The sequence below is a fragment of the Mus pahari genome, chromosome 8 (genome assembly GCF_900095145.1).
Source record: "Mus pahari chromosome 8, PAHARI_EIJ_v1.1, whole genome shotgun sequence".
Classification (NCBI taxonomy): Eukaryota; Metazoa; Chordata; class Mammalia; order Rodentia; family Muridae; genus Mus; species Mus pahari.
Genome location: NC_034597.1, coordinates 23,892,008 through 23,904,510, shown reverse-complemented (window position 1 = coordinate 23,904,510; position 12,503 = coordinate 23,892,008). Strand labels below are relative to the sequence as shown.

The window sequence follows — 12,503 nt, the reverse complement described above, 5'->3', positions numbered from 1 at the left end:
TTTTTTTTTTTAGGAGACAGTGTGTTCCATCAAATGCATTGCAGTAACCGTAAGTGAGGCACGATACACTTAGGAGTATTACAGGGGAGGGGTGCTTCTAAAGAGTTAAGGGGAGGCAGATGGCCTGGTAGCACGGCCTCTCCATTATCAGAACTGAAACGATAACAGCCTTCATGAAAGCAATGACTGTTTGTGTGGAAACATCAACACCAAAAGTCACCAACGACCACAACCCTTCCAGGACCGGGTCAGGAGAGGGGCACAAGCTATTGCACATCTCCCTCTGATCTCTCCGGGGTCACCATCCGCATGAAAGAACACAGCCACACTAGACTGAGGCAGAAATCTCTATGAAATTTGGCCCTTTGGACTCCATTTTCTTCAGCCACACGGAGTCACCTTCCCGGGTTTCCTGTCTTGTCACCCTCTCTACATACAGGGGACATAAAGACAGGCGGCTCATCTAAGCATAAGTATTTCAGGGACCTTCCTGGGGATTTCCTTCCGCTTCAGGCCATAAAGCTATGTTCTGATTGGTGAACTTCCCATCACTCTTCTGGAGAGAGGCGGGGCCTGCAAGTGGAAACTCTAATTGCAGGGAACCCACTTTGACTCCACACACATAGTATCAGGGAAGCAGTCCCGCTCCCAGGGGTCACAGAACTGACAACCTGTCTGACTAGGGAACTTGCTAGGATCAGAACCACTGTGTCCTCAGCCCATATCTTGTCACTCCCTAACCAAAACCTCAGCTAATACCTTTAAACAAGAGAAAAGGTGCTGTTGCCAGTCTTGACTAAAGAGAGTGAGAACTGGTTGATAGCCCACCAGTTCTATGGTTTTAAGCAATATGGGAGTGACTGTCTTATTTCCTGTCATGAGATGTCACTTCTTGGCATCTTTCAGGAATGATCCACGCCACGGTCTCTGGAATTGACAAGACCTTCTCAGATAGCTCAAGAAGGTTGGCGCAAAGAACAAATCTGCTTTGCTCCAAGGGTGCTCGGCCTTAAAAAACAAAACAAAGCAAAACAAGACAAAAAACAACAAAAACAAAACAAAACAAAAAAAAAAAAAAAACAGGGGCCGCATCACAGAGCAGTGTCCAGAGCCACTAAGAGCCATCGGGAAATGTCACCAAAAAAAAGACAGAACAACACAGCCTCCCAGCAGAATTCTAGAGGGACTCTCCAGCTCTCAACCAGCTGCAGGTCACTTCCCCTGCCAGGTCCGTGAGGAGGCGGCTACTCCTTGTGGTTCCCAGGATGGCAGGGCTGAGGCTGAGAGAAGCAGGGGTGGGGAGGGCTCCCGGCTGGGTTCTCTGGACCCTCATACGCTCTTCTCTCCCTCGCTCTGTTCCTTGCTTGGGGAGGTCTTGTCCTGGCTGCCTTCTGGAGGCGCCTGCTTGGAGGCAGGGCCGGGGCTGCTGCTGGTGGATGGCAGGAGATTGGCAGACTGTAGGACAGCTTCAGAATGCTCCCGGGCCTTCATACGCAGGGCAGCCACGCTGGCCGTGCGGTTGCTCTGGCAGCCGTAAGTGGGGAGGAAGGAGAGTCCCATCGGGTCAGGGACACAGCAAGAGCACAGTGGACCCCCTAGAGGAAGAACAACAAGCTCTATCATTGTCCATACCCTGTTTCTTAGGGCTGGGGAGGGGGCTGGGCCCCAAAAGAGGGACCTCGACTCTCTTGGGTTTCAGATACTAGACGGAAGACAAAATCACAGGTCCCCAAAGATGCGTGGCTTAAGGCATCCAGTTGGAAATCCAAAGGACAGTCAGAGCACCAGTGAGACCTGGTCAGTCATGGCTCTCTCCCCAGCTGTCTTAGTCCAACGTACTGACTTCTCAAATGTTGGCTTCTACTTGGATAAAATGGAATGATGCATATGCATCACAAGATTGTTATGAGGGTCTGATGAAGTCATTCCACACCCCCAAACTGTGTACCAAGGCATCTTTAACAACTCAGTGTGAGGCACTGCTGGGTACCCAGCCACTCAGACAGGTGCCAAACAGTCTGCTAGCTCAAATCCACCCCTAGCTTCACTGTGAGACCAGAGCATGTTCCATTCAAGAATATCAAATCTTTGTGAAGCATAACCTTGCAGGGACCATACAGGGTGGGGGAGACCACATGGAATAGAAAATTAAAGAGTAGTGGTGTGCTCTGCCTGCCATGGGGGAAAAGCTGGGCAAGGCTCACCCTGTTCAGCAGCTCATTACAAAGGGGTGCTAGCTGTTTAAACCGATTATCTCTCCAGTTACAAGAATCCTTTCCAAGCGCCTGTGATGTTGCTGAGAAAATACAATGCTTACTAAGGTCATTTGGATCTGGCCATTCTATGGGAAGAACTGTTGGCTATTGCTTATGGTCCGAGGGCTGAAAGGCCTGAGGTCTGGGGCTCTGAAGTGGTTGTTGGAAATAACTGAGCACAGACCTTTGACCTAGATTCTTATTCTTACTCAAGTGTTGCCTCTTGACTAACAAAGATGAGACACAGTACAGGAGAATTCCTGAAGGGACCCAAGCCAGAGCTGAGAACCACAGAAAGAATAGAGTCTCCTGTGTCCCTGATTCGCCTGTCATCTTGGACATGCCCATAAGTGCTTGTAAGGTGATTTTCTTCTGTCTGAGCATGGCTTGGAAGTCCCCACTTCAGACCACCTCAGAGCACTAATCCAGGTGCAATGCCAGTGTCCCCTTTGCCTTCAAAGCCCTGCAGACCCATGTCTCACAGAGACCAGTCTCAGGGGGGGAGCTAAGCAGTGTCAGTTCTACATGCACTGGAAGGCCTCCACCCTCCCTTCCCCAGCCAGGCAACCTGCCAGCCTCCTCTTCAGCATATCCAAGCATTTTGCCCCTCATTGCCCATTCTGCTCAAAAGCAACAAGAAGGTCCCATGGACCCTACTCACCATCCCCTCTCATCTCCAATATGGCCATGAGAGGATCCATGCCTTACAGGGGTGGGTACAGCCCCTCTGACACCTTAACACAGTGGCTGAAATGCAGCCGTGGATTTCTGCCTTGGTTTTCAAATGAGGACCTGATACACAGGTAATAGCTACCGAGATGAGGTGGAGAGATATCACCAAGGTCAGGTGCACAAGGGAATTCAGAAAAACAGTTATCCCAACCCTGGCTGCCTGGCAGGCATCAAACCTGAGATGCATTTGATCAAGCCCTGAGTCCTGGGTGTTCCCTGATCCCAGTGGCTTCACACAGACAAAGTGGTGTGCTGACACCGGAGTCATAATGAGACATCACAGCAAAGGCTCAGCTTCTGCTGGAAAGTGTGTGTGTGTGTGTGTGTGTGTGTGTGTGTGTGTGTGTGCACTTGAGTATGTGTGTGTGTTTATGTTTGGGGGGCACTTGAGTGTGTGTGTGTGTGTGTATGTGTGTGTGTGTGTATGTGTGTGTATGTGTGTGCGCACTGACACCATGATCTGGGGACCTTCCCTGGGAGCCTTCTCCTCTCCAGGTCTCCTTCCTAACAAGACACTTGTTTAAGAAAACCAAGGGTGTATGGAGAACAGAGCATTAACAATAGTAATTCCTTTGGGGAGAAGGGTAGCAAAGAATTTGTGAGTTTTTCTCAGTTGGAATGTTTACACTTTTCTTTGATGATCAAAAACACCATTTAGACCTAGAAACCATCTTTGATAGAAGAGAGCAGACGGCAGATGGCCCAGCATCACTGAGGGAGGCCAGGTGGCAGGAGCCCAGGGCCACACACAGGCTGAAAGTTCCACAGAGGCTTGGGGACCAGGAAGAGGCCATAGCCTCAGGTTCAGCAGACTCAGCCTTAAGCAGCCATTGTGCTGGGCTACCCTGGAAAGGCCAGTTTGCCACAGAATAGGATTTGCTCAAGTGTGTCCCATGGGGTAGGTGCTCTGTAACTGTGGTGATACCTTCTGTAGAGTACAAAAGTGACAAATCTTTACTCCCTAGATGACACCAACAACGGTCCCAAGAAAGTCACCAATAACTTCAGTTCTAGCCCTCAAACCTCAGATTTCGAGCTGAGGAAAAACAATTCAGTACCCAGTTTGTGGCCTGGTTCTCACCCCACCCCCACCATAGACAGACGGGGAAACTGAGAACCAAATGAAGCCAAAGGCTCTAGGGGACCCTATGATTAAAAACACACCATGGGGCAACAGTCTTCTTTGAAAGGAGACACTGAGCCATGTCATCACAAGAGGGGACCCCCAAGGCCTTGATTAGTGAAGTTAGTCACTAGGAAGACAGGACTACAGGGTTTTGGTCACGGGATGCATTCATGGTAATAGACAAATCTATAGGGACAGAAATCAGAATGCCGGCTCTTGGGGACTAGAGCAAGCAGGAACAAGGGGCTGTTGTTTAATTGATACAGCTTTAGTTTTATGAGATGAAAAGGATTCAATGATCTAACAAAGTGAACAGTCACCCCCAGCCCCAGCTCTCATATAGAACTATCTGCAACACCAAATTCAAGGACCCCACAGTCCCTTGTAATAAAGTGGGAGTGTTTGCACAGAACCTGTGAGCATCTCTCACCGGCTTTCCCACATCTCTGAGTGATACAGATCCTGGGCAAGTGGCTGTCCTACTGTATTGTCAGCACAAATCCATGTTTTTCCAAACAGTTCCTACCTGTAGCTGGTTGAATTGAGAAAGGTGGATCTCATGCACATCCAGGGATTACTGCATGCCTAACAATATTGAAGTATACACTTAAAGGTAATTAAGGGGTTAGAGAGCTGGCTCAGCAGCTAAAAGCCAGCCTGCTCTTACAGTGAGACCCAAGTTCAATTCCTGGGTGGCTAAAAACCACCTGGAGCACCAACTCCAGAGGATCTGACACCCTCGGGTCTCCAAGAACGTTCAAATGCCTATGTCCCCACATGGATGTATATACACATCCATGATTAAATTAATTAAAAATGTTAACACAATAAGATGATAACATCTGTTAAGTACACTTTACCATAATTGAAAATAAGTTTAAGGCAGTTAGGATCAAAGGATGGGTCGGTCCAGAATGACGAAGACCAAAAGAGGCTGCTAAAGCTCCTCAAATTCCTACAGCAACTAAGGACCTCCAAAGTCCCAGGGGCCACCCTACACTGTCCTACCCATGATTCATGCTCTCGACCCTGCTGGCTTGGTGGGTCTTTGAATAAGGCCACATTACATCAGGCCTGTGCACACCTATAGATGAGACCACGAAGCAGGGCACTGCCTCTGAGATGAACACTGACCACAGAGCTCCTGAAGCATCCATCAATCGTCAAGGCATCTAAGTGAACTCACATACACCTGAACAGCCCATCCAGGGACTGAAGAGTGAAGCCTTGGCACAGTGAAAGATGGCTGATGGGACATCAAAAGAGCCTTTCCCCCATCCTAACCTCCCCTACCCGGCCCTGCCCTGCCCAGCCCGGCCCTAAGTAATGCATTAAAGATGTGGCCAGCCAGGATGGAAAGGCAGGCAAGACACACAGGGGAGAGACTTCTATGATAGCATCAACAGCAAGCAGAAAGCAATGGTAACAGGATGGTATGTAACAGGATGGTATGTAACAGGATGGTATGTAACAGGGAGATGTGTAGAATCTGGGATCTGTGCCCAGTGATCCTGTTGTCCAAAGTGAGACCTGGTTTGTCAGTAAGCATTGTGTCAAATGTGACTTTATGGGAAATTTGTTGTGACACCACAATGCCATAAGCTGCCTGGACAGAGGCAAACCACGGAGGAAGGAGCGGGGTAAAGATTGTCTTCTTCTCTGTGGTGGCTACACTGTGCCTTATGGTTTCCATCAGCAGAGTCCTGTCACTGCTCTAGGGAAGGGGACAGACACTTCAAATTGCTTGGTACATACATACATTCATTTATATACATCACCATCAGCCAACATCTCCCTGAAATCTCATAGCCATTTTTAAATAAAACAATGACTTCCGTATATAGAATCCCTATAAAAACTAACTCTCGATTTCTCAGTAATCCTGCAGTATGGATAGGCCACCGATGTCTCCACAGGCCATCATCCCAAACAGCTCCCTGGGCCAAAACACTTCTGAGAATTTGAGATTACAATAGTGAACGCCATCCTTCCTGTTTCCAGAGTGGTTACTTAACAAAAAGCTCTAGCGAGGAAAATTCAGGCCCAAGTCCCATACAATGCCCAGGTAATGCCCATGCAAAACCTTTGCCGGTGCTTCCGGGTCTTATACATGCATTTGTGACTTTAAAAAGTCCAGTGTAAAAGGCTGTCACAAACAAGAAAAAAAAATGTGGCTGTTGACAGCAAACATGGTGTTAGGTAATATAGAGGAGACAAAATTACATAAACAGCCTTTTAAAAAACTCAAAACACATAGTAACCAAGACCGTTCAATACTAGGAAAAGCTGTGCAAAAGGTTATCTGAGGGCTAGGGAGAAAGCCCAGTGAGTAGGAATAGGGTCTTAAGTTCAGATCCACAGAACCAACAAAAAAGCTTGGTTCAATGGTACGGGCCTGTAACTTCAGTGTTGGGGGACATAGGCAAACACATTCTAGGTGCTCACTTGCCCACTGAAGTGATGAACTCCAGGTTTCATTGGAGACCCTGTCTCAAAAAATAAGATAAAGTGATTGAGGACGATAACTGTTGGCTTCCACTCACACTTGAACGAGTGAAAGCACACGCTAATGTGGACAGAAGTTATATGTGAATGTGTGTGTGTGCCTGCAGACATACATATAAATAAATGAATAAAATTTCAAAAAAATGTTTAGAAAAAGATGAGTTGAAGCTATCACAACAGATACTGGCATGCCACGAAAAATTAAGTTGTATGAGTCTCTGAAATCACACATTTGTGACAGTGACATTGAGTTGGCCAGAAGAGGGGCTCGGCACTCTTCTCTGGTGATTCGGGAAGTGATGAAGATATTTGGAAAATGCAGACAGCAAAATCGCGTCATTGAGTTCAGAAGCTCGTAAGATAAACGGTGTCTCTTGGCCTAGCGAGTTGGAAGATGGTAATTTTTGAAGTATGACCCTGGCACAATGATCCAGTCAGGACCACAAATGTTTTTCTGTTTGTGAGGGGTCATACTCCAGATGAACCCAAAGCCAGATGAAAATATTATAAATTGGAAATTCACCTAACAGAGCCAACCCACCCAACGTGCAGGCTCAGCCTGACCACCTGTGCATGCCCAGAACACTTACATTAGTCCATAGCTGGGCAAAACCATTCAGCTTCCAGCCTACTCCATAAGACAGAGTTTGATCCCTCAGACAGCTCTGTGAGTACCACACAGAACTGAGAATGAGGATGAGCAGATAGTGTGCCCTCCAGCCAACCGTGTAAGGTCCAAATCTAAGCCCTGAAGCTATCATGGTGGCAGGACGTTCCATCATCCCAAACTTCTGAATTCACTTCAGCTGAGCTCTAGTCTAGAAACCGCTGGTTCTAAGTCCTCAAACATCCAGAATCCTGCAGAAAGGAGAGGGCAATTCAAAGCCCCAGCTTAGGGCGTCTCTAATTTCCTCTTCTAATCAGCCTGATTTGTTCTGAGTGTCCCAGAGGATGGCCCAGAGAACAGGAGATGAACATCAATATGCTCCTTGAAGCAACACTTCCATCTGTGTGTTCCCTACCCTGCCATGGGGACAATCCCTGAGCCACTTCACATCCATGTTTACCCCTCCAGCAAACTTCCCACCTGACCCAGAAACAGAGTCTTTATTCTGTTGGGGGAATTTTTAAGAAGTAAGATAAAACAAACATTTAGAACTTTAGAGCTGAGGCTCCTGATTTCTAGACCTGAGGAGGCAGAGGTATTAGCTGGAGTGGAGTCAGTCTTCATCTTTTTATTTCTTCTTTCTAACTTGCTTTGCTTTAATTTATCAAAATCTATGATCGTGATTGGGCTAACAATTAAATTCTCTACAAAAGTAGGTGTTCTGGTGTGGCACATGGCAATGGGCCTGTTAGTCAATGTCATGTGCACATTATATTGCTGCTATGTTGAACTTGTACTGTAGGAGAGCAATCAGTGCCATGAAAAAGACATGAACTAAATATCATGCTAAAAGTAGGTTTGGGGACAGGAAGTCAGGGTGATGCAACTTTGGCATATGTGTGAGCCCCTAATATTGAAACCCTAATCCTCACAGTGATGGTCCAAAGAAGTAGAGTCTTTGAAGGTGATGAGGTCAGAAGGGTGGATTTCACAGAGCTCTGTAGGAGCCCAGAGAGATGGAGGGACAAATAATAGGGTATGAGTGGATGAGAGAGAGAAAGAGAGGAGAGAAAGAGAGAGGTGGTAGATAGATAGATAGATAGATAGATAGATAGATAGATAGATAGATAGATAGATAGATGATTGATAGGCAGATGATAGATAGATAGATAGATAGATAGAGATAGATAGATAGATAGATAGATAGATAGATAGATAGATGATTGATAGGCAGATGATAGATAGATAGATAGATAGATAGATAGATAGATAGATAGATAGATAGATAGAGAGAGATAGATAGATAGATAGATAGATAGATAGATAGATAGATAATAGAAAATGATACATAGAAAAAAGAAAGAAAGAAAACATAAGAGAAAAAACATGCACAGCTGTGCACAGTATCTGTGGGGAATTGGTACCAGGGCTTCTGCAGATACCAAAACCTACGGATGCTCAAGTCCTTTAAATAAAATGGCATAATGATAATGTTTGTCGTTTTTCTTACTCATCCTCTAAACTTTAAATCATTGCTAAACAGCCTATAATAAATACCTGAGAAACTATCAGTGCTGTGAAGATAATTACGCTGTATTCTTTACTGTATAGTAACCAGAAAAATACCTAAGCATACTAACATAGACACAATTCTTCTTCCATTGTGGTTGGTTGGCTCTTTACAGGTAGAACCCTCAGTTACAGAAAGCCAATAGCATGCACATAGAGTATTTGCACATATATATGGCATGTTGATTTTGTATCATAGATTTATAACAGTGAAAATTTTTTAATAATAAATTTAAATTTATAAATAAGTTACAGAGGGGAAAAAAGGTTGCACCAACACCAACTCAGCGGCGAGTTCTGGTTGCTGGCTATGACTCATCTTCTGTTGGCGTTGTGTTGCATTTCCAACATTTCCTAAGCTAACCCGGCATGGCTTTCACCAACGGCATGTGTGGTACTTCTCGGATCCTATGTTTTCCTGTCTGCTCCCATGCAGACGATGGGACAGTTGTTGCTCAAATCCCCTGAAGTGGCAAAGACTGTATCCTCATCTCCTAGCGAAGACTCGGAATGGTTAATGGCCTTCATTGCACGGGACTATTAGTACAGACATGGAGCTGAGGACGCACCATGGGATTCACCAAGGAACACTCCATTTATCTCCCGTTCTGTGAGAGTAGACATCTTGCCACATGGGACCCAAGCCTACAACACACCCCAAAACCTCCCTCCCTCCAGGCCACCAACTTCTGCCATCATGTGAAAACTCTGTGATGTGCAGCCTGAGGGCTGTTTTGTTTGAGAAACATACTACCTCCTAGACACTAAATTAAAACATACAATTAGATTTCCATTAAGTTACAGCAAATTCTGCTGAACTGATCTAATCGGCCTCTATCCCTATATGACATCATGCTTTAAAGGCTTGGCCTGAACATAAATACTTAATGTAATAAATACAGTCTGAAATATTTGATCTCCTTGGCAGCTTAATTGATCTACTGCAGAGACTGACAGGAAAAATTAAGTTAGCTCTGTCTCGTCTCTGCCAATAGCACAGTTTCCTCCTAAAGGGCCATGTGATCTGATGTGGGTGGCAGGTAGCATTCTGGTACACACTGTTTCCAAGCTTGCTGTAAGCACCCTTCTCCAGCTCCTGATCCCAGAACCAAGCAGTCCCATCTTCATGCAATACCAACCTTCAATGAATATCTCGGGAATGGGGAAAGAGAAGGACGCTGTCCTTCCTGGAGATTTGGCCTATGTCAGTATCTCAAGATTTCTATTCCAAGCCTCCTCGTGGAAGGAAACCCTATGGTCGGGGATGTTGCACACTGTGATTAATACCAAGAGCATCAAGCTGTTTTAGCAAGATCCTTTAGCACTCTTTACTCTGAATCACATACCCTCTGTTGACATTCTCTAATACATATAAACCCAATGTCTCAACATCCACTCATTCACTCAGAAAACACTCATAGACAGGGACCAATTCTGCTCACAATTGAGCAGGTTTTTGATGCAGTCTCATGGATAGTGGGTGTGTCATGTTTCCACCTGGATGATTTTCTAGAGCTTTATATATATATATATATATATATATATATATATATATATATATATAAACAGCTCCCAGATCTGAGAACCCCCAACACAGCCCAAGCAAATGCAGAGGCATGTATAGGCTGTTTTTCTGGCTGCCTCTCTCATTCTCTGGCACCATCTGATGCTTCCTCTCAGCTCCCTGCACTCCAGGGCCCCATTGATTAGTAGGAAGGGCAAACCCATCAGCACCCATAGGAAATGATTTCCAGAAAATGAACTGTAGGCTTTAAGCTAGAAGATGACAGCAGGTGCCTGTCAAAGAAACAGAATCAATCTGGGAGCCTGGCATGGGGTCTCAGAGAGGGACACTTACTTGGGTCACTAACTTGATTTGCCGCAATTGGATGTACTCTATGACCTTGAGCAGTAGTATTGCCTCTGCTGGCCTCAGTTTCTCCCACTGCTACAGGGAGAGGTGTAAGAGATTCCTTACAAATCATGAGTGCCAGGTTCTCTGCCCCTCTAGAATTTGGAGTTTGAACTTCACCTCAAAGGCCCAGGAATTACTGGAGGTTGGTCCCCAGCCAGTGGTGCTGTTGAGATGGTGGAGCCTCTAGAGGGCATATCTTTGAAGGGAACACTGGACCCTGAGCCCTGTTCTTCCTTCCCTTTGCTTCTGAGTTGCCATGAGGTGAGCAGCCCTCCTCTACCACATGCTCCTGCTGGAAGGTTTCACGTGGTCAAAGGCTCAGAACCAAAAGACTACAACTTCAGAAACCATGGGCTGAAGTAAACTTCTCTTCCTTTTAAGTTTAGTATCTTAGATGTCTGGTCACAATCCCACGAAGCTTGCACTGATATTGAATCATGAATAACAATCATGAATTATAAATGGAATCAGGAGCTGACCCAATTACTTTCCTCCTGAGGAATGACCATGTTCTGTCCCTCAGAGTCCCTGCTCCCCTAAACATCTGTGTTCTGGAATCCTGGAGGACCGCACTGGTTTCCTAGGTCACTGTGCACTGCCCATGCACCATGGACCTCTATCACTGTACCCACAAGGCTACTTTTGGAAGAGCCTGTGAGGTATAATGTCCCCTGCCCCAGACATCTAAGCCCAATCCCTTATCAAACCCAACTCGACTTCTGTTCCTTGTCATTTTGACCCTAAAGGCACTTCCTACTACTTACTGGAATTACCGTGTCAGGCTTGGAGACATGCCTACCTACCATTAATACCCCTATGAGTGGCCACAATGACCCTCCTTTCATGTGACCCTGGATCAAAAAGTAGACTGTGCTGCTATTCCACATGTCTTGTGCCTGCCTTCTTCCTGCCCAAGAAGCCCTCACCCCTGGGAATCTCCTACACCTCCCTCAAACTTCCCTTACTCCTCTACAAAATGAGTCCATGCTTCTCTTTGCATGCCCTTGTTTAACTCTGTCACCTGACTCAAGGATTCAGAGCCAACTCAACTCCCTCTCCACCCTTCTCCTAACCCCCAGCCCTCCCGACCCTTATCACGAGGATATGACTAAGCCACTGCTGGACACTTAGCCCTAGAGTAGTCTGTAATGCTCTGCTGATACTAGATGACGAACAAGAAAGCTCAAGGCTTTTGAGGAACACAGAGAGCTGAGAGTGAAGACCAGGGTCAACATCCCTAACTCTTCCTAAGGAGCCCTCCCCCCACCCTGAGTGCCCGTAGTCACCCAAGCTCCATGACCTTCCACTCTATAACGTTCATGCTATGGCAGAATTGATTGTCTTGGAAGGGTCTGGAGGTTAGTCAGCTATGTGTGGATAGCAAGAACTGGGAAGCAAGCTGAGTTGAAAAGCAAACATCCCAATTCAGGTCACAAGATCAATATATTCCTTACAGCTGTGGTTGGTGGTCTCCTAAGAAAGCTTTCCATGAAACATATCTCCCGGAACTCAATCCTCAGGAAATCTGCTCACCTAAGTCTGAGCTGGCCCTGGGATTGGCTCAAATCACTACAATGTAATAAAATGGAACCCATCCTGGACATGATCTGCAAGGCTTGGCATCTCCTGATTTTACACTCTTGGAACCTTAACCCCAACTCAAGCCAAGCCTAGAACCAGAGAAGCCACAGAGAGAAAGAAGGGGTGTCCTTGCTCCCCAGGCTTTCCTGTCCAAAGTGAGACCATCACACACACACACACACACACACACACACACACACACACACACACACA

The 12,503-nt window shown here is 46.2% G+C and overlaps 1 protein-coding gene across 1 annotated transcript in view; it reads right to left on the bottom strand.

Moving 5' to 3' along the window:
• Nucleotides 1-1,268: 1,268 nt before the first annotated feature.
• Drgx (dorsal root ganglia homeobox) overlaps nucleotides 1,269-12,503 on the bottom strand; it is a 30,323-nt gene continuing 19,088 nt past the window's right edge. Inside the window, exon 7 of the mRNA XM_021203832.1 lies at nucleotides 1,269-1,595. Coding sequence (XP_021059491.1) covers nucleotides 1,330-1,595 — 266 coding nt within the window. The 3' untranslated portion in view covers nucleotides 1,269-1,329. The remainder of the gene's footprint in view (nucleotides 1,596-12,503) is intronic.